The sequence below is a fragment of the Canis lupus genome, chromosome 4 (genome assembly GCF_003254725.2).
Source record: "Canis lupus dingo isolate Sandy chromosome 4, ASM325472v2, whole genome shotgun sequence".
Lineage (NCBI taxonomy): Eukaryota > Metazoa > Chordata > Mammalia > Carnivora > Canidae > Canis > Canis lupus.
This window is the reverse complement of record NC_064246.1, coordinates 18665293-18687805: the sequence shown is the minus strand read 5'-3', so window position 1 is coordinate 18687805 and position 22513 is coordinate 18665293. Positions and strand designations below refer to the sequence as shown.

The following is a 22513-nucleotide window of genomic DNA, read 5'->3' as shown; positions in this document are numbered from 1 at the left end:
CTATGAAGGTTAACCAGCATAAAATTTACAAATACTTTTTTCTTCTGAAAAACCATCATCTTCTCTCTGTTCTTCAGAGATTTCATAGAAACTTAGTTGTCAAAGAGGAACAGTTTCTCTACTTAAATTATAAGAATCTTGGAAACCCATATACATCACATTTGGTAAGACAAGCTACAGAAGTCAAGATTTCTGATTACATTGGTCTTTTCTTTATGAAAGGCTAACAAAGAAAAGTATTTAATTTGCCTAAGGGAATAGATTATTACTCATAAAAAAAGCCTTTGTATTTTTATGCTTTTTTAAAAATCCAGTAATTTTCAATGACAATAATTGATAGAGTCAATAGCAATTTCTATATAGGAAAAGATTGTGTATAGTTTTCTTTGGGGGAAAAAAAGAAACAAAGTAGATATCATGTGATTGATACCTGGAATCTATGCTAATCCCACTATAACATGTTATGAGCAATTACTTTTATACAATAATGATGTCATCTTGCCAGAAGATGTTATATGTATAAAGTATAAGACAACAAGTACTCAAAATATTGATACTAGAAAGGGGATAGACAATTAACCTATGTTGATTGAATGTCCTCAATTTTTAATGACCTGATTCGGGACATAATTAGGATTTTTATTTAGTTTGATAAGCTTTTGCTTCAATATTCTCTGGTTGATATCTTTATTTTATGTCTATTGTACATTGTGATCGTTACTGATAAACTAGACTCAGATAATATGGAGTAGAAGAAACTGTGTTTTTATGAAACTAAAGATCAAAAACAAATTAAGTTCTAGATTCACTGCCAAGTCTCAGAATTTGTATTAATGTAAAATGGATTTGTTCTTCTTTAACACAGAGGTTAGTGATGTCTTTTGACCCAGGCAAGACACAGAGCACCAGCAACTACAGCTGAATATCTCACTAAGTGCTCTTTGAAAAGAATAGATTTTTGCCATTTGAGAGTTAACAAAATATTTCTCAAATTTTGTTCTCCAAATAACCACGTGAAGTCAATAATACACGCCCATTTTACAGATAGGGAACTTAAAGTTCAGAAAAGCTAAGAAATTTTCCTGAAATCATTAGTTAGTAAATGTAGAAAAACTTGAATCTAAGGCCCATACTCTTATCATAGATGGCTGTGATATTTTCCTCAAATAAAAAAGAACAGTAAACTATGTTTATGTAGATTTTCTCTGTAGTATTTCTATTTTATTCTACGTAGCTATGCAAAAAGTCACCATTTTGTAGACTAAGCAAAATTTGGATCTAATTCTGTAAGCTATTATAATTTGATTAGGTAAACTCACTTTCACCTATTATTTTTTAACTAGTTTTCAAGAGTCATTTAATATGAACTATTTAACTTCCATCACTTCTGTTTCTTTTACAACTGTAATTCACATTTACTGATATTATTGTTCATGTTCACAGTTTCTTCCAACTGTGTCTGATTTTTAATGTAGGTAGATAAGAGAGAACCAGTACAGAAAAACTCCGTGGGCTTACTGCAGATCCAGATACCAATGAGAATCCAGGGAAAAGGGAATAGAAGAAACAACACAGTTTCTGAGTTTTTCATTTCTCATGGCTCAATTCTCATTTGTCATATCTGGAACTCATTTTCTCTTAGGCTTCATGGCTGGATGTTTGTTTCTGATGCTAGTCTAATCCACACATTAAATAAACTATTTAAATTCTCTTCTTGGTAAATGTCAAGGGAAGAGAGGAGATTTCATGCACCTACAACATCCTAAAATCCCTTGCCAAATCTATGAATCTGACTCTGCATTATCCTTCCCCAGAAGGAGAGCATAATTTCATTATCCATGAATCATCACCTCTTAGACTATAACATCATTGTCAGAGAGCCTAATAGAACCAGTGTTCAGCTGGCTGAGAAGGGGGAGGGTTGCGGAAAGCACTGGGGCAAAGCACAGGTCACTGGCATGATCAAGACACTGGAGGGTTCTAGAGCAGAAAAGGAGGCCTCCCTCATCTGATAGCTCTGACATTCCTAGTGACTGGTAAATAACTGATGCTGATTCTTTCAATATTAATATTGAAATTTGTCTTCCCTAATCTAAATTACATTAGATTTCGGTTCCTGCCTATGGAAAATGTTAACGCATTTAATGAAACTTGCAGAGCATCTGGCTAAAATTGATGAGTAAAAATACTTTAAAGACTTTCTTATCTATTAGTTCATTTTTACTCGCTCTTCATCTATGAACACTTATTTCTTCTAGCCCTAAGTGCCAGTTCTATGGCCTCTCTCTGGGCTAATTACTAAGTAAGTCCATATGTAAAATATAACTTAAACAATCACACTAGAATTATATTTCCCAGGGAGATGAATTAAATAAAATGCAAGTCTGATACACAGATCAAAAAATATATGTTGTAAATCATGTTTACATAAGGATTTGGGACTAGAAAAACCGGAGGCGTATAAATAGCTGTGGTTAGTATAACCAGCCACTGGAGGTCACTGCTGCTCCACAGAAATACAGTTTATTGCCTGTCTACTTAGTTGACTCACCAAATCAAGTAAAAAATGGTTTAAATTCTTTGACAAAATGTAATGTCAACATTCTTGGAAAATATAAACTCATTTAAAAGGAATATATCTTGCGTAAGTATTGCTTAGAAAACTATGGCACTGGGACTATTAAAGCTGTGCTGCAATAGCACTCTGGGCACTGAGGCTCATAAAAATGGGGGGATAAAAACCCATGCAGTTCAGTCACTAAACTGCATTTCTTCTCTCTCTGGTAAAGCATTCAAAGTACTGACTGAGTTCTTTCTAAGTCGATGCATCTGTGTTGTAGAGTTCAATAGGTCAGGCTGGTTTTGTAACTGTTGTCACCTTTGAGAGAAGCCAGATACTTCATGTAAATTTGGAACAGATAATGGAATACCAATTACATTGCTCTAATATGCAATGAGTGTGAAATATATAATGAAAATAGACTTACAGTATGTAGTTCAGAAAGTGCTGTGGGGTGGGGGTGAAGACAACAACTTTTGAACAGGAGAACACTGACCAGTTGGATTTGTTAAATTTAAAATGGTGAACTAGTTATTGTCTAACCTATAAGAATTATCTATCTGTGATTGGAAGATCCTGAGAAATAGAGAAGCTTCATTCCCAAAGTTGGTGGGGGGAGTCTTTTTAAAAAAAATTTCATGTCTTGAATTAAAATAACTTTTATAATCTAAGGAATTTTATTTTGATTGTATGATTAAATTTATAAATAAAGCTAGGCATTAAAAAATGACCAGCCTTTAAAATGTTGGTCATTCATTGAATATTACACATGAAGTAGCTTTGAATTTAAGAAACACTTTCAATACAGCAAACGTATTTTATATATGCCGGTAGGATCACAACAATGAGAACTGCAAGAATTAAAAAATATAAGTATAAATATCCCTTGCCTAAGTTTATTTGGTACATGACAATTGAGGCAGAAGGTCAAGTCAAAGAAATGGGCTTTTTCACTTTAACACTGCATTTAATTAATACAATCATCTTTAGTACAGATAAAAATGAGGCTGATCAGAGAAATTTTCTTTTTGAGATGGAATATATATTTAGTGACATTTTATGAAAAATGAAAAATTACAATTTCAGTGAAAAACATCACAGTAGGCTCAGTCATCCAGTTCGTAGTACTGTAAGGAAGTATCTGCGTTATTAATGAATTGGGAATCTGTGACTATTTACCATTAATAAATATACATTCAACAATTATTCATGGGTAAATATATTGTAGCTATGATGCTTTTCTGAACTGGCATCTCTTTTAAAGATTTAATCAAAATCAAAGTGCCTTGAGAAATCCACTTTAAATACCCCCTTTCCTTTATTGCTTATAAAAGTATGATTTTTTTTTATGATCTGGCTTCCTTGCAATTATATTTCATGGTGACTTGCCTAGATTTTTCCTCTCAGCATATGAAAAGCCTCCAAACTATATAAAAATGCTGGTTAAAAAAATAGCCATTCACTTTTCTTTTTTGCTGCAGTGATTTTGTTTTGAAAGAACAGGGATGTGGTTAAAGATGTGGGGCTTGGCAAGCCAAATTAAATGAAACAGACTGTTTCAATTCCTGATTTTTGTTCCTGTAACAGGATTGTTCATTTTGGAGGATGAGAGAGGATACAATACAGACCAAAGACATTTTTCTAAATCTTACTGAAGTGTGCTCAAAGTTACTGAAATACAGAAGGTATGATATTTGTACTGCAGTCAATAAACTTTCACCTACGACATAAAAACATGCATGCAGCTTGCAGATTGCCAACAGGGTCTGTACAGAATCATACTGATGGATGAGTTCACAATACAGATGAACATAGGGACACTGTAACATCAGTAATAGAAAAGCAAAAGACGACTGCCATGGAGTTGGTCTTTTTCCCTCTAAGATTTATTTTATACATTTATTAAGGTGTTATTGAAATCATTCTTTTTTCAATGAAGCTTTTGGTGGAACGCATGTCTTGGAATGTGTTCTCTATATGCCTCTGAATGAAGTGTCAGTCATTAGGGGACTAGCGTGTGCAGGGCACATCATGGAATGCAACAGGACAGCCTGACAAATCCCAGACAGAAGAACAGACAGAGCTAAAGATGCCACTCACTACATTAGAGTCCCTGAAAGAGCTGGAAAGAAATTCCGGTAAGCTCCCAACCATAGGCAAACAGCAAGCTGCCTTCCCATTTGCAAGCCTCATCTCTGAAAACTCCCTAAGGTGAGGAACAGTGGAGAAATCTGCCTCCTCAAATTTGCTTCTCGGTTATTTAATTAATTTATTTAGGCTGAATAACAGGCTAGGAGAAACTGACAGTGTGAAACCTCTATAGCTCGATTTTACAGGGATGGATTTCAGAGACAAGGTATTCAAGTCTAAAACTTTGTATTTTTACCATCTCACATTTTTCAGTTGTGTATTTGCAGCATTTTAACCCTTCAACACTTTTCCTTGGGCTCGCTTTCCTGAAATTCAAACACCTCTGGAAATTGCCCATGGTGTTTCTTTAACCCAGCACCATCTTTTGATAGTTTCCTGCAATTTTCTTTTTAAGCCAGACAATGTTTTAAGGCTCTGTCTCTTAAGTGTTCCCGTAATCAAGCATTCTCCTAGAATCAGTTCCAGCTCCCAGTACCTGAGCTCATTCACTTTTTCCTCAATTAGCCAATGAACAGCAACCCTTCTAAAACTAGAAGATTTGGTCCCACCAGAAGAGAAATAACAGCAGCTGTGGGGGATTACTTATGAAAGAAGTTTTATCTTGAAACAAGTGAGATATTAATGCGATCAATAAAGAGTCTTATACAATAGGCATTATCCCTAAACCAGAGTTTGAGCTTTGCTTTGATTGTGGCATTTAAATTTCAATGGGTTGATTATGTATGAGACGAAAATGACCAGTATTATGAGTGTACTAAAACGGACGGGGAAGGACCTTGCCAGCAAAGTGAGAGGGAGAGGGAATGGGAGGGGGGCACCACGTTCCCTTTATAGTCACCAGAGTTCAATAAAGCACCACTTATTTCCCAGCTTTTAAGAGCGCTTTTAGCACAATGGTTCATACCTCACACTCCCTGGAGCCTGATTTGTTATAGGTGCAGGGTCCCGTCCCATTCAGCAGCATCTCGCTGGTCTCCGTGTTGGTGGGCTTATAATCTACATAAAATTCCTGGGTGCTGGGAGTCATTTGCTTTAGGGACTGTCTTTTCTTTTTCCGGTGCCTTCGCATGAGGGAGCGCTGCTGCAGCTGCTTCATGCTTGCAGGGTACCGCTTCCATGACACGTAGATAACGAGCAGGATGACGAGCACGGACAGGAAAAGGGCCACGCTCCCTGCGATGATTTTATGGAAAGAGATATGCTCGGTGTCAGCATCGGTCTCTGGGCCAGGCTCCGTGGCTCCCACCGTGGGGGGCAGAGGGGGCTTGCTCTCATGCTTCGGCCTGGGGAGCTTAGGCTTAAATGTCGGCTTCGGAAGAGCCCTGGCCAGATCAAACCTCTCCGTGGTACTTTTGCCACAGATGCTGTAATTCTTCACCGCATCCATCACATTTACTCCTTGCAGCTCTTTGGGACTGGCACAGATAATTGTATTCTCCCTCAGACCTTTAAAACTTTTCAGCCAGTTTACCAGGGAGCAAATGTTTCTGCTGCATTCCCATATATTCCCAGCAAGACTGATGTCATTGAGAGATATCCAAGAATCCAAAATCTCTTGACCAATAAATGTAAGCTTATTGGAATCCAGGTTGAGGCGCTGCAGGTTTGGGACACACTGGAAAACACTAGGTCCACTAAAAGCTTCAATCTCATTGCCTGATAAATCAAGCCTTTGTAATGAGCTCCAGGTCCAGGACATGGTCTGTCCTATGACACTGATTTTATTCCACTGCAAGTAAAGGTTCTGTAGGCTCACCAACCTTGGAAAAAGGGCCAGGTTGAGCTTAGAAAATTGATTGTGCTCCAGGTGAAGTTCTTTGAGTCTGATCATGCCAGCAAAGACATTCCTGGCTAAACTTCGGATCCGGTTGTATCCCAGGTCCAAAAGTTCCAGATTGCGGCAGTCTTGGAATATTCGCACAGGGATGGTTCTCAGGGAGTTAGACCGTAAATGTAAACTCAGCAGCTTCCGCAAGCCCCGAAACTGCTCAGATCCCAGAGAATGCAGCTGATTATAGGACAGATCCAAGTTCCGTAAATTTGTCACAGGTCTGAAGGTATTGTTGAGAAAATAGGAGATTCTGTTGGAACTCAGAATCAACTCTTTGAGTCTGCGTATTCCATTAAAAGCATTCTCATCAATATTGCTGATATGATTATGGTCAAGGTACAGCCAGGTGAGCTGATTGAGCCCTTTAAATTGATTATACTTAAGTTTTTGAAGGCTGTTATAGCGAAGGGACAAACCTAAGCAACCAGCAGATATACTTGAGGGTATCTCCTGTAATTTCTGAGATTCACAATATACCATTTTGCCTTCACACCTACAGCCCTTAGGGCATCCTCGTTCAGCAGAAGAAAGCATTGTCAGTAAGACTGTGGGGGCTATAATCAGTGCTACAGCTGATCCGCTCAGTAGCCTAATTACATTGAAACCTGGAAATAAAAACAACTTAGAAAAGTTATCCCCCCAAAAAGGAATTCATTTATTTTTCAATCAAGCAAAAATAGGCATGTATTTTCTCTTTTAAAAATTAAAATCTAGATAACAACATTTAATATCAAATAACACCTCTTTGAAATTTAAAGAGATTGTCTTTAGGGCTTTTTTTTTTTTTTTAAATAGTTAAGCAAGGAAACGTGTCCACTAAGCAATTGAATGTATAGTCTTAAGCACAGAAAGGTATTCTCTAAAATAATTAAGGCAGAATTACAACACAGACTAGAGGGTTTGGGTTTTATTTTTTTGTTTTTGTTTTTTTTTTTTTTAAGAAGGAAAGAAGAAAAATGACAAAACATACCCATCCTTTGTATTGTTCAAAGGTCGTCCTTAGGTCTTTTGCTTTGGCTTAAGGGGCCACTTGCATGACAGCCCCTGTCAGCTGCACTGTGGTGAGTCAGGGCTCGCTGACACCCAGGAAGAAAAATTGGACCCCTTGGGAGATGGACCGATTTTGGAACATTATTCTTTGCCAGCCACGCAGAACACTCCAAGAACAAATAAATTCCAACACCGCATTTGTAGCAAAACATCAAAATCTTCCTAGGTAATAGGATCTTCGTGGATATTACGTTTTTGCATCTTTACAGTTTTTTAGGGGGGGGCGTTAAAAAAAAAAAAACTGGCTTCTACAATTTCTTCTTATCGGAAAGCATGATGTAGTCCTCCAAGCAACGTGGGGCTACCTGAGCTGCCACATCTGTATTCCATAGCCCAGCATTTCTGGGGGTGAGCACCCACTTCAGCCACAAAGCTGCGTTGGAGCCCAGGAGGCAGGAGAGCCCCGTACCGCACACACGCTCAGCTCACTTCTGCAGACTGTCATTCTGAAAGCTGCTCGGACTGTTGCTTTGGTTTCAGTGAATGCAGTCTTATGTAAAGCTGCCCCCAGTGGTGAAGAACATTATGGGCATGTGCAGAAATGTCTCTCTTTTATCTTGCAAATGAGCAGGCTCTCTGCTGGAAAATGAATGATTCTTTTGGGTGGCTCAATGGGAACTGAATGGTCACCGTAATCAATAACTAGCAACATTTTCTGTAATTTCCAAGTCTTGTTTTACAATTTGGCAATGTCTTTATTGTCTGCGTCCACTTAATCGCTAAACATGTACTGCCTAGAGTTTTTCTGGAGCTTGACATTAAGTTCACAGACCGAATGTCAATTTTTCTTAACCTCAATGTAGGCTTTGAACTGAAATTTATAAAATGAATTATTGAGCTTTTCACAGAGAAGCATTAACTGCCTGCCCATTTGACCTCTTAGAGTCACAGTGATTATATTATGCAAGGTGTCTCAGGATGCTAAGGCACATACATTTTGGAATACAGGGGATAACTAATGACATATAAATTAATGTGTCCAATAGCTTTTCTGGTTTTCCTACAAAAGACATAATTGGTTTAATGGCTTATGGCTTGGTTTGTTGTTTGGGTTGCTGTCATTTGTTTTTAATTGGAAGAGAAATCATTTTTAGTGCAAGTAGAAGAATCAAGAGATCATTTGGTTCAGTTTATTGATACCACTGCTATTTATTACACGAATAATATTTATTGAGCACTTCCTAAGTGTTTTAAATGCGCTATCTTGTTTTATCTTTAAACAATATTATGATGTAGGTCCCATTATAACCTTCATTTTGAAGATGAGGAAACTGAAGCTTGGAAATGTAGCTTGATGCAGTTCATGCAGTAAGTGGCAGAGCTGAGATTCAAAGCCATCTCTCTCTTATGCTTGGACCTCTAACCACTATATGATCTTGCCTCAACAGCAATGTTATCTTCATATGAAAATGAGTCAAGTGAAAATTAGCCTGAATATGATACTGGGTCAAGGAAGCTGTAATATATATATAGATCAATCAATCAATCAATCAATCAATCTTGCTTTGTAGGTTTGTATAAACTTCTTTGGTATGAGTCTTTGAAAGAAATATTATAAAAACTAATGAGAAGCAGTTTAGTTTAGTGATTAAGAGCATGGATTTTTGCACCTAGGATCAAATCCTGGCTGCAATTTGCCAGCTATGCCAGCTATGTAAACCTGAATAGGTACTTATCTTCTGGATGCCTCATTTTCTCTTCTACAAAAGAGATATGGTAACAACAACAACAACAAAAAATTACATAGAGTGTTTGAGAATTGTCAACTTAATATCTGCAAAGTACTTAGAATAATGTGTAGCACATAATAAACCTGTGTTAGCTGTTATTTGAATATCAATTTTATTGTATTCACTGTCATTGCATATTGTTTAATATTGAATATTGACTATACTGACTATCATTAACTCACAAAGAGCCTCTTCAATGAACATTTTTATCTTGTTCACAGTGGATTTCTAGGATTCATTCAGTCTCACCTTTTAGTAAGAGAACTTCCTAAATCTCCATCATCTCAACCTTATCTTTAAAATGAATCTTTTGGTTCTTTGAACCATACCTTGTAATTAATATTTAATTCTTTCTTCCCTAAAGCAGAATATGGTCACATCTGTCTCATAGAGAAAATCATTTTGTTTAAAGATAAATAGTATACCTTAAAAAGTTTGCTTTGTCAGTCTTTGTCAGGTGAATTGGCTGTGGAAAACCCCAGAGAGCTTTCACATTTATCTCTAAGGATGAGAAGTTTGGTAACTGTTAGTCATGACAATCAAAGGGATCTCACTGGTATCAGTGAGAATCACCAATTCCTCAGGATGGTATGAAAAGGGCAGGGCAGTGGTTCCTCCCAAATTATCCATGTCATCAATGCATATAAATCCCACAGAAAGCTTGTTAAAAATAAATTTCTGTCTATCCTTCAAGATTCTGATTCATGGGATGAAAGTGGAAGCACTTAGCAACAAGACTGATGGACAAGTAACTTTAAGAAATGCACTGTAAGGAAGTGATTAAAATAATAAATATTCTCCTAGTAGGAAAAGAGGATATAAAAACATATGATATTGTGATGCAAGTTCCATGAGGACAAAGACAGTGTTTTGTCTACTTCAGTTTCTCTAAAACCTAGAAGAGCACTTGACACATAATAGATGTTTAATTATTGAATAGATACATTTTTATGGGGGTCACAAGTACATTTGATGTAGGACAAATTGATTATGTAATGCTAGTCTTGTGCACTTGGGATTGATCTTTGCAGAATTCCTGAGTCAATGATATTGGGTACAAGTTTGGAGAAAGTGTTCTTAAAGAATGTGTGTAAAAAGGCAAAAAAGTAGAAAGTGGAAAGACTTAGATGGTCAGCAAATGATCTTCACTTTTTATGTAGACATCTCTTCATAGTTAAATCATAAATTTCATAAGAACTGTAAGTATACTTCTGAATATTCCCTTTGACATGTTACAACTTTTATCATCTAACATACCAAATGGAGCCTGACAACTTGTATCAATTAAAAAGTACTAGAGGAAATCATATTTATAACTTCTCTCTCATATTTCTGTTACTTAAGAACCTCTGATTTTTCTCCTTACTTTCCTTGCATGTCCATGGAAGGTATCTTTTGAGGTGTCTGTCTTGCTTAACAGCTACAGATGGCTACTCTGCAATGGCTGGAGGCCCCATCAACTTTGTGCTGCTTTTTCCTTCATTCCCTGGTGACAGGAACACAGATGAGCCCATTGAAAATGTAATTCTTGGGCACCTGGGTGGGTCAGTGGTTGAGTGTCTGCCTTCGGTTCAGGTTGTGATCCTGGGGTCCTAGGATTGAGTCCCACATCGAGCTTCCCTCAGGGAGCCTGTGTCTCTCCCTGTCTCTCTCTGTATTTCTCATGAAAAAATAAATAATATATATATATTTCTCTCACTTTGCTTTTCCTGGGAAAAGTCTTGATTATTTATGGTGAACATTCTCTTCTGTGTGCCACACCTTGTCCTTAGTTTTTAGTCATTTTTCTAATACGTTGGCTTCTGATCTCATCTTGCTGCATAGTTCTGACTTTACACTCACCTTCACATTTAGTCTCATAATTGATATTTCTTCTTAATACTGAATCATTGGTTTCTTCCTCAATAGTAATGAATAGCCATTCTTGGACTGGGTCTGTCTCCAGTTACTCTGTGTGTTTCCTACCTTGGTACTAGCCTTTAAGCTGGCATCACCACCAAGTCTATCTCGGTTCAATATAATGAAGTGCATGAAGAGGGAAGACCATTCACGGGGCTAGCAGAAAAATCCAAAAATAAAATAATACAATTCAAAGCAGACTGAATACTTGAGATTGCAGAAATAAGCCCAAAGACATAGAGTCTTTTCTTTTCAAAAGAAAAAAATTATATTCTAAAATATTTTAGCAATTTGCTATAGTACTTTTAAGTTTATCCTCCTTTTACTTTTTGACTATAGCAAGATGATTAGTTCTGATTTGCCTTTCAATAGGACCAAAATTATACTACATTATATATTTAAAATTCTTTTGCACTTACCACCACATACAGAACAAACCATAAATTCCCTGACAAGTTAAATTAGCCCAATGAATCTAGAGCCTTAATGATTTATACAATTATAAAGGGTAGCCATGTATCTGAAGACTTTTTTAAAAAAACTATACTTATAGTACTTCAAATAGCTGCACATATTTTGTTTAAATTGGGTAAACAAATTCTAAGTGTATAATGCCCAATATCAGTCCAACATGAAACTTAGTTGCCAAAAAACTTAGAAAATCAGGGCTTAAAGAAGATGTACTGATACATTAACAATGGGTTGGCCTCAGGGATTTCATTCATTTAACAAACACATAGTTTGGGTACCTGCTATGTACTAGATGCTGTTCCAGACACTTGAAATATATTAGTGTACAAAATAAAGGTCTAAGCTTATATTCTATAATTTTCTTTTTTTAATTTATGATAGTCACACAGAGAGAGAGAGAGAGAGAGAGAGAGAAGCAGAGATACAGGCAGAGGGAGAAGCAGGCTCCATGCACTGGGAGCCCGACATGGGACTCCATCCCGGGTCTCCAGGATCGCGCCCTGGGCTAAAGGCAGGCGCCAAACCGCTGCGCCACCCAGGGATCCCTAAGCTTATATTCTGAAAGAGTGACAGGGACGCCTGGGTAGCTCAGCGGTTGAGCATCTGCCTTCAGCCCAGGGTGTGATCCTGGAGTCCGGGGATCAAGTCCCACATCGGGCTCCCTGCATGGAGCCTGCTTCTCTCCTTGCCTGTGTCTCTGCCTCTCTCTTTGTGTCTCTTATGAATAAATAAATAAAATCTTTAAAAAATAAAAAAATAAACGGGTGACATGTACAAACCCCCACCCCCCAAAAACAGTATATTATTAGGTAACGTGTACTATAGAGAAAAGTGAGAATAGAGAATATTAGGAATGTAGGTGGTAAGGTAACTTGTAATTTTACTTTTCTAAAAAGTTTTTACTTAAATTCCAGTTAGTTAACATGCAGTACAATATTAGTTTCAGATGTAGAATTCAGTGACTCAACACTTCCATACAATACCCGATGCTCCTCACAAGTGCACTCCTTAATCCCCATCACCTACTTCATCCATCCCCCCACCTATCTCCCCTCTGGTAACCATCAGTTTGTTCTCTATAGCTAAGAGTCTGTTTCTTGTAATGTTAAATTTTGGGATGGTTAGGGCCTTAGTGGCTTGATCAAAACCTAGAAGGAGATGAGGTTGTTCACCTTAAGTATATAAGGGGAATGGCTAGTCTAAAGGTCCTCATGTGAGAGATCATATGTTCAATGAATTGCAAACAGGCCAATCTGTCTAGATTGGAGAGAACAATGGGTAGAAGAATTGGAGATGAAGCCAGAGAGGTACTAGGTACTGAGTCATGGAGGGCTTCATATGCCATTGTGAAATCTTTGGCTTTCTTCTGTAGAAAACTGGGAACCAACTCAAGATGCTGTGCTGATTAAAGATATAACCAAGTTACCCATTGAAAGGATCACTCATACTGCTGTTATGGGAATAAACTTGAATGGGACAAAAATAAAAACATGGAAACATGGAGGTCAGTAAGGAGGCCATTGTACCAGTTCAGGAGAGAGATAATGGTGCCTTGGCCCAGTGTGGAAGCAGTGAAAATGATGAGAATTGGTTAGGTTCTGGATATATGTTTAGGTAAAACCAAGAGATTTCTAATGGATTAGAAGTGGAGGTTTGAGATAAAGAGAGAAATTAAAGATGATTCCTATTTTATAAGTTGAGCAACTAGAGGGACAGTGAAGCCATCAGCTGCTTCTTTGGGTCAAATTTTGGGCATATCCAAATCCTCCAGAGTAATTTACAAATAAACTTAGGAAACACCAAATTAAAAAAAAAAAAAAAAAGCCTACATATTTGAATTAACTTTAAATTTGGCTTTCACTTTTCTTCAATTTTGTGAGACTTTAATTTTTGAAAACGTCTTCTTGATATTAGGCCTCATCACCTAATGCATTTTAAAATACAAAGGACAATGATACACTTAAAAATATTTTATAAAGTGATTAGCAAAATTAGCCACTAAACAATAGCAACCGTAGGTTTCTTCTATTCAGATGGCCTAGACAGAAGCAATGTCTTTGCATATGACCTCGGAGAGCAATGGAACCAAAAGTTTTGGTGAAAGCTGAAAATTACATAAAGACCAGACACAGGACTATGTATACTAGAAAATAAATTTGGTGCATCCAAAATGTCCTTCTAAAATAACTTAGAGAATGACACATACTTTTATTGCATGTGTCAGTTGACATTTGGAATTTGGAACTGATTCTGGCCAAACTTCTCAGGGTTTCAGTTTGTTTACCAGCAGAATGGGACTCATAAAACCTGTGTTATGAATCTCTAAAGCTTTTATTTAAGGTAAATTTCCATAATTTATGGACAAATACTTTATAAAGTGGTATAAAATGTTTCTGGAATCAGAGTACCAGTGAGAAAATTAATTTTATTTAATTTTGTCTAGGTTCTCTGGTCATGAACATATACTGCAACAAACATGTATCAAGGGACACGGACATGACCAAGAGTGGAGTCAGAATTTACCAATATAATAATAAAAAATTCTTTAGTATTCCCTTTCTGCTACACATTTAATGCCACAATCATTTATTATATAGCATACATTGTTGACATTCTGTATTCTAACTCATGAAACGCTTTCACCAAGAAATACATTTGATCTAGATATTTTAAAGAGCTTAATGTTTTTGACTCAGTTACTCTGTCATGTGGTGGAGTTGTCAGAATGCTAACAAAGAGTTCCCTACAGCTATGAAAATGATTTTCTTTATTTCTAGTTGTTGGAATACACATACACATTTGTACATTTGTAATTATATCCTGATATTTCATAAAAGCATTAATATGTCTCTGAAATATCCTTAGTTTCCATCTGCTTGCTTCGAGGGCTCTATTAAAAACCATGTTTGGTCACATATGGTTATGAGTGAACATCCCTGACTTAAATAAATGGATAAAGAAAGTTCTATGTCTAACCATTATAATGGTCTCCCAATGTCTTCTTGAAATGAAGCAAATTCAAATGAATGAGCCCTTATAAGGTTATCTAGCACATGTCCCTTTCCCTCACCTGAAGGTGTATTTATGCTGTGGCACCAATCCATATTTTCAGGTTTCATTGCATTCCTCACTTCACTTTCTTCAGAGGTAGCCCTAAGCTAACTTGGCAATAGGGAAAAATAACAGACTCTTAAAGAATAACACTTAGTGGAAGACTTCTGAAGACTGAAAAGACCACACGACTTTGAGGAAATAATTGTTTTTGTGGAAATTTAAAAACATACACAAATGTAGAGAAAATAGTATAATAAACATCAACTTCAACCAATTATTAATATTTTACTAATTTTTTTCATCTATCCCTGCCCCTCTTCCTGTATACACACACCTTCCCCCCCCCCCCCCCCCCCGCCCCCGGAGTATTTTTAAAAGCAAATCTCAGATATCATGTCACTTTACCCATATATATTTAGTATGCAATTCTAACCAATAGAAACTTCTGGTTTAACAATGTAGCTTTATTGTACCTAACAAAATTAATATTAAGTTCATAAAGTTGATGTGTAGTCAAGATTTAAGCAGAGCATAGTTATTGCATTTGATTTTCATGTTTCTGAAATCTCTTTAGTTTTTTAATGCCATTAATTTATTGGAAGATATCAGGTCATTTGGACTTTATCTTGTTCCATGCCCTGCATTTGGTTGATTGCTTCCCTTGTGTCATTTAACTTGAAAACATTTGTTGAGCAAGGATACATTTATTAATTTAAGCATGATATCTAGCCCCAATGTATGCATAGGACATTTATTTACATTTGGTAGCAAAGCTAAAACTTGCCAAACTTTTGAGTAAACTGAGACTTAGAGCTCAGGAAAAAAAAATGTATTTCTGTTTTGTGGTACTTATACTACCAGGGAATTCAGTAATGGGTCAAATGGCAAGTTCAGGAATGGGGAGTTAATATTAAGGTGTCATGATTCTATGTTGGTTTAATGTTTATATTTACCAGTATTTCTGTTCTTCACTTTCCATCACACTTCTCCATAGTTAGCAAAAGCAATTATTTAATGTTTCTTGTTAAAAAAACTAATTTTTAAAAATTGATGTTGAAGTATTCTTCTAACAAAGGCTCGAAAAATTCCTTTCAAAAGAATAGAAATCAAAAGTCACTTATAGTCATTTATATTGAGAGAAATCAGTTTTCTAGCTTTTCATTTAAAAAAAATTCTATAAAGGAATTTGTAAGAAACAGTCACACTGTAAAATTTATAGTCTTGTGTATATATATATATAATATATACATATTCCTAAATTTCTTATAATTTCTCACAGTAAAGCAAAGTAGTTTTAGAGTAACTATAAATGTCTCTTAACTAAATTTGCACCTTAATATTTGATATTCTACTTTGCATGTGTGGCTGTGCTTTGAATATAAAGCCAATATTGTTTAAGTGGTGTCATAATAAACATTTGCTATATTTGCTTCATATATATTCTGATGTAACAAGAATTTTTAAAGAGAAAAATTCTGTTCTGGCCCATTTAGGTTGCTTTAACAGAATACCACAGATTGGCTGGCTTTTCAACAACAGAACTTTATTTCTCACAGTTCTGGAGCCTGAGAAGTCCAAGATCAAGAAGCCAACAGATTCTATGTGTGTCTAGGGCCTACTTCCTGGTTCATAGAGATGTCCTCTTTTCTCTATAACTTCACATGATGTAAGGAGCAAGGGGTCTCCCAGGGACCTCTTTTATAAGGGCACTAATTCCTTCATGAGAACTCTCCTCTCATGACCTAATCACCTCCCAAAAGCCTCACCACCAAATACCATCACATTGGGGATTAGGTTTCAACATATGAATGTGGAGGGGCAGAGGCATAAACATTCAGCCTATAGCATTTTCTATTGTATTTTTAAAGCATTTATATAATAATTTTAACTGGGTACACTAGTATATTTGAGGAATAAAAAAATAGTGAAATGGAATAAAGGGGAAAGGAGAGAAAATGAGTGGGGAAATATCAGAGAGGGTGACAGAACATGAGAGACACCTAACTCTGGAAAACAAACAAGGGGTAGTGGAAGGGGAGGTGGGCGGGGGGTTGGGGTGACTGGGTGACACTTGATGGGATGATCACTGGGTGATATGCTATATGTTGGCAAATTGAACTCCAATAAAAAAATAATTAAAAAAAATAAATAAAATCTGCCTTCCTGACAAATATATCAGCATGAAGAATTAAATTCTCCAACTACCAGGTGGGGAAAGATAAAAGAAATTTTGATTTGGATTAAAAACCATAATGTTCCATTGGTTAGTTTGATTTTTGTTCCTGAAACAGTAGGTCTGATATTTTTAATTTTATGCTGCAGACTTACAAGATATTAAACTTCGGAGAGAAGAGAAATGCTGCATAGGTTTGCAGCGTAGTGGCAGAGAATAGGAGCCTATGGGTCCTTATATTACACTAAAATGTATCCTGTCAATTTGGGGACTCTCTGAAACTGGGCTGGAGAAACCTTCTGTGTATTGTTAATGCTTACTTCTGATTGAAAACTAGTTCCAGTAAGGGTGCAGGGGAATGCTTAGGAATCTCCTGTGGCTAACAGCAGAGCCCCCATGTGGCAAAATTGTGACTTAGGCAGAAATTGACTTAGTCCCTGGAAGCGAATGCCACAGGTCCTTAATAAAAATAAAATTTCTTTTCTGGTACTGGATTGAGAATTTATTTATTTATTCAGTGAATATCTATCAAGGTCTTCTGCTGTTCTTTTTGCTGTGTATACAATGGGGAATAAGGCGAAGTGCCTACCATCAGAGGACTTGCATTCCAGTTAATGAGGCAGTAAAAAATAAACATCATAGACACACACAACAATGCCAACTAGAGATAAGTGCTATGAAGACAAATGACAGGATAAGGGGTAGTGACAGTTTGATAAAATAGTCAGAAAATCTCTTTCTGAGGACTTCACATTTGAGAGCAAATAGGAAGAGCCTCATGTGACTTTCTGGAATTTTCATTGATCACCACCAACATTTTTACTGTGGCTTCAGGCAGCCCCTGCTCCCCCTTTGACACTTCGGACCAAGAGAAGGCATGTTCTCTTTTTGGAATAAGTAGCACAGCTGAGAATTAAACAAAATTTGAAGACATTTTTTTAAATAAGAGATTTAAGAGATAACACAAAAAGAACAAACAGAAATATAACTCACAAAATGATCTTAGACGGAGTTGGCTTTCTTAGATCTGGTTTTCAGATTCAGACTTGGCACCAGGAATATTTGCCCCATCAGCGTGATCCCACCCACTCAAAGATTGTTGCAGGCTTCATCATTTATATCAGATCCTCAGGCAACAAGTCAACTATTCAAACAAGCATTTCACATATATGATAAATTCATACATAACCATAACTTTCCACCAAGTACCTCCTTACCTCTTAGTGATTTTCTCTCATCTCCAGTACTTTGTCCCTAGATGCCTATAGAGACCCATTCTTTGTGGATATTTTTTCCACTAAACAACAAATGAATTCTGTGGTATTAACAGATAATGGGTTTATAGTATTAGCTTTCTCAGTGTATTTGAAATGCAAAAATGGAAAATATTAAGGAATCATTGACAACTGAATTTTATGTACATAGTGTGAGAGGCAGATATGAAAAAAGACTTGTACAGAAAACACCTATACTTGCTTCTCCTTCTCAGTTTCTTCACCAATTACTCTTCCAAGATTCAGTGACTTTATTTTGGCTACTATATTTTTTCTTATAATATTTCTGAATTTTGTTGATATTTTCATTTCTTGTGATTTTAACTGAAATTTACTATCATATTCTCTCTCACTTTCCTACTTCTCATATAAATCAGTATTAAATAATAGTACTGAAAATGACCATGTGAGCAAAGATGCTACTGGATTAAGTGGTGTACTGAATTATGTTCACATTCTCATTAAACTTTTTGTTTTTCTTGCAGTTCAGATTTGTCCCTATTTTCTCTTTCCCTGTCTCTCAGATTTGCTTAGATGTTGTCTGTATATAGTGCTAGTTGTTTTCCCTAGTATTTTGAAAGATTCTTCAAGTGTTTAATTTTTCCAAACAATCTATTCAGATAATGCCTTCTGTTTGCAGCACTATTTCTTTAATATCTAATATTAGCTGTATCTAATTATGGCTGTTAACCTAGTGTTCCCCTTCTCCATTCTCCCCTTTCCTGGTTCCCATATATTCATTGTCTTAGTTTACCACTTATTTTGTTGAAACATATCTGGTAGTAGATTTCTAAGAAGAGGTGCATTTGATATAAAAATTCTGTATCTCAATTTTTTTAGTTTATCCTAACTGATTAATAAATCCAATTGGAAATCATTTTCTCTCAGACTCTTTTTAAAATTATATATATAATTATATATATTATATATATGATTATATATGTATATTATATATATATATATATATATAATATATATAATGCCCATTTTCACAAGCAAGGGGAGCAGCAAGCAGAGGGAGAGGGAGAAGCAGACTCCCGCTGAGCAGGGGCCCAGTGCGGGGCTCCATCACAGGACCCTGAGATCAAGACTCAAACCCAAGGCAGCAGCTTAACCACCTGGGCCACCCAGGAGCCCTTTCCCACCCTTTTCCCTCAGAATCTTTTAGCCACTGGTCTACTGTCTTCTCATACCTACTCTTGTTGTTGAGTACCAGGTTCTGTTCTTATTTCCACTCCTTGTATATAATCTTTGGAAGCTTTTGTGACACTCTATTTTCTCTGGTATTTGGAAATTGTACAAAAATGTACTTTGATTTGGGCCTTTCAACATTCATTGTGCTGAGTATTCAATGGACCTTTTAAATCTGGTGACTTGTGTCCTTTGGTTCTGTAAAAATTTCTGTATGTCTTTTATTTTAATTACTTCTCTCTACTTTCTCTGCTCTCTCTCACTCTGGAACTTTTATTGGGCAGATTTTAGATTTCCTGGATTGAGTCTTTGTTGTTGTGTTTTTTTCTCCTATGTTTCCATCTCTTTATATTTTTATCTTACTTTCAAGTGATTTCCTCAGCTTTATGTTACAATATTTTATCTGTTTATTAAAAATTTAGATCAGGTGTCAGCAAACTATGGCACAACCAAGTCCAACAATGATGTTAAGTCAAGTGGTGTAAATAAAGTTAAACTTTTGTCACTAAAGGAATACGTTCATGCTTATCCATTTATGCACTGTCTACAGATGCTTTCATTAATCAATGGCAAAGTTTAGAGACTGTAAATCCTATAATCTTATAGTATTTGCTGCATATCTCTTTATTTTAAAAGTTTGCTGATCCTCTACTCCCCCCAATTTAGTTGATCATATTTGTCATCTCTAGGAACTCTTTTTTGGTTCTCTTTTTCTCCTTCATTGCATATTGTTTTATTTCTAGAAACATGACATCTTCTTTTCATTCTAGAATATTATATAGAGTGTTTTGGTCCTATATTTTTGGTGCAATGCCTCTGAGGTATTTAGCTAGTTTGTCTTGGTCCATTTCATGTTAGAAGCTTTTTTAAAAATGTTAAGTTTCTTGTGTGCTTATTCAGATTGAGTGGGGCACTGAGAGAAAGTTCCCTGTGTATGGGCTTGGTTTTGGCTGTGGATTCTGTGGGAGCAAGATTAAAAAATGAACTTGCCTTTTCACTGAGAAATCTCCAGATACATGAATATAGCTATTTTCTTTCCCTTGGAGACCTCCAACTGGAGCTGGAGGCTATCAGTGTTCTAGGGACAAAGCAGGAGAAGGGTGCTGAGCTCTTCAAGTTCATTATGTACATTCTCATTGAATTTTCCTGTTTTCAATCCCAAGCGTCAGTGCTTTGCCTCATATACTTGATCTAGCTTCCCAGGTTTGGATGTTCAGAAAAAAATATTTTTTTTCCCTGCCTGAAGAAAGCAGTAATGTCTTAATCAGCCCAGGCTGACTATATAATAAATATCATAGACAGGGTGGCTTACCCAACAGAAACTTGGAGGCTGCAACTCTGAGATAAGGTGTCAATGTGTCTGGGTTCTTGGTGAGATTCCTCCTCCTGGCTTGCAGATGGACACATTCTTGATGTATCCTCACACAACAGAGAGACCATGACTCTTGTGTTTCTTCTGCTAAGAGCACTAATCCCATTCATGAAAGCTCTATGTTCATAACTTAATTACCTCCCAAAGGCCCCACCTCCAATATCATTATTTTGGATATTAGAGCTTCAACATATGAATTTGTGGTGGGAGGCAGGGAGCACATAAACATTCAGTCCATAGAAGATAGTTTCTTGTTTTCTAGAGATAAAGATAGGCATCCAGGACTCTTTATGAATATTTTACGCTGGTTCCCATATTTTTAGTGATCCCACTTTCTGGAGGCTCTGAAGACCTTTTTTGCACAGTATATGGTCCGCCTTCAGTAAGCACTTAGGTGTAGTTTTCTTTTCTTTTCTTTTCTCTTCTTTTCTTTTCTTTTCTTTTTTTTTTTTTTTTTGGATTTTATTTATTTATTCATGAGAGACCCAGAAAGAGAGAGAGAGAGAGAGAGAGAGAGAGAGAGGCATAGACACAGACAGAGGAGAAGCAGGCTCCAAGCAGGGAGCCTATTGTGGAACTCGATCCCGGGACTCCAGGATCACGCCCTGGGCCAAAGGCAGGCACCAAACCACTGAGCCACCCAGGGATCCCTGGTGTAGCTTTCTTGACTCTACTTCTTTACAAAATATTTTATGTTTTCCAAAACTTTGTAGAAATTGTTCATTCATACTTATATTTCCTTTTAACCTCATTTGTATTTGTTTGCTATTACCTGAGTTTTAAAGGGGAAGAGGCAATAAAACTGTGCAATCTGTCATCTTTCAGATATTAAATTATCATGGCACATTATAAGCATAACAGGTGATTATAGGGAGTGTAGGAATGCTTCTTCATAGGAATGTTTCTTCAAAAGAATGAGTTTATAATTTTATAATGAAATAAGAGAATTCTATGTAATGCTTTCTTTTTTTTTTTTTTTAAGATTTTATTTATTTATTCATGAGAGACAGGGAGAGAGAGAGAGAGAGAGAGAGATCTCCAGGATCACGCCCTGGGCTGAAGGCAGGTGCTAAACGACTGAGCTACCCAGGGATCCCCTATGTAATGCTTTCTTATGAAACCAACTATACTCTGAGCTGAGTATATACTGCTTTTTTGTATTGAAATTTTGGTTTCAATTATCAATTATACTTTAGAATGAGTCTTCAAACTAAAAAAATTATATTTTGCCCTTTTCAAATGTATGTTTGTGACTTAATAGTGAAGAATTAGAAAAACTTGAACTTTATATATATGTATCTGGTATAGGGGGTGTGTTGTGTGTGTATGCGTGTGTGGCTATGTGTGTATGTGTTTATATTTCTAGGAAATAGAGCTTTAAAAATAAACATAATATTTTAAATATACAACTATTTATTTATGATCCAGGTTTGTATCTTCTGATAGCTCAATATGTGTCTATGTTCAAAAACTAGTAGTAGGTATCACATGGTTGTGTAAATTCATTAGTTCTATTCATCAGTTATATTCAAGACCAGACTTTTTCTTAAAAGAAACAGCCTACATTGATTCTGTCTTTTTTCTCTTTATGGCATTAGTTAAAATCATGAAAATATTTTTGATTTGGTATATGTAACTTTCAATCTAGGTATTTTCCTTCTGAGGTACTCTAGGTTTCTCTCTAGAGAATCCACAATAATTAAACATGTCATCACATTCTTAGGCCATTAGTCCTAATTCTTAAGCTTTGTAGGTTT

General features: G+C 36.2%; 2 protein-coding genes across 8 annotated transcripts in view; one reads left to right on the top strand and one right to left on the bottom strand.

The window, feature by feature from the left end:
• LRRTM3 (leucine rich repeat transmembrane neuronal 3) overlaps window positions 1-8066 on the bottom strand; it is a 170730-nt gene extending 162664 nt beyond the window's left edge. Inside the window, exons 1-2 of the mRNA XM_025435196.3 lie at window positions 7513-8066; window positions 5616-7147 (exon numbers count right to left, since the gene is read on the bottom strand). Coding sequence (XP_025290981.1) covers window positions 5616-7147; window positions 7513-7516 — 1536 coding nt within the window. The 5' untranslated portion in view covers window positions 7517-8066. The remainder of the gene's footprint in view (window positions 1-5615; window positions 7148-7512) is intronic.
• The window catches only part of CTNNA3 (catenin alpha 3), a 1671697-nt gene that overhangs the window by 707988 nt on the left and 941196 nt on the right, over window positions 1-22513 (top strand). The gene's annotated exons all lie outside the window — the stretch shown is intronic.